This window comes from Penaeus monodon, chromosome 19 (genome assembly GCF_015228065.2).
Source record: "Penaeus monodon isolate SGIC_2016 chromosome 19, NSTDA_Pmon_1, whole genome shotgun sequence".
Classification (NCBI taxonomy): domain Eukaryota; kingdom Metazoa; phylum Arthropoda; class Malacostraca; order Decapoda; family Penaeidae; genus Penaeus; species Penaeus monodon.
In genome coordinates, this window is record NC_051404.1 from 13,021,254 (window position 1) to 13,021,504 (window position 251).

General features: G+C 58.6%; 1 protein-coding gene across 1 annotated transcript in view; it reads left to right on the forward strand.

Moving 5' to 3' along the window:
• Window positions 1-115: 115 nt before the first annotated feature.
• LOC119585063 overlaps window positions 116-251 on the forward strand; it is a gene marked incomplete at its 3' end in the record, with an annotated part of 5,865 nt that continues 5,729 nt past the window's right edge. The window contains 1 exon segment of the mRNA XM_037933680.1: window positions 116-230. Within this exon segment, the coding sequence (XP_037789608.1) occupies window positions 189-230 (42 nt within the window). The 5' untranslated portion in view covers window positions 116-188.

A 251-nucleotide genomic window follows, 5' to 3' on the forward strand; every position in this document is an offset into this window, starting at 1 on the left:
GAATTTGTGGGAAGACGGAAGGAGATGCAGAGGGGAGGGGGTGCTCGATGGCAAGGGGTGGGTAGGTGGGTGGGGAAAAGGACGAGGAGAGGGGGGAGAGGCGAGGGGCAGTTCTTGCAGAAGATCCAGGTATATAAGACGTGCAGCAGGGAACCTCCAGTCACAGTTGCACTGCTTGGTGGATCGCCATGTCGTCTGCAGCCCTTTCCTTCGGCGCCCTCGCTCTCCTGGTGAGTAATTTCCGCGAAGTT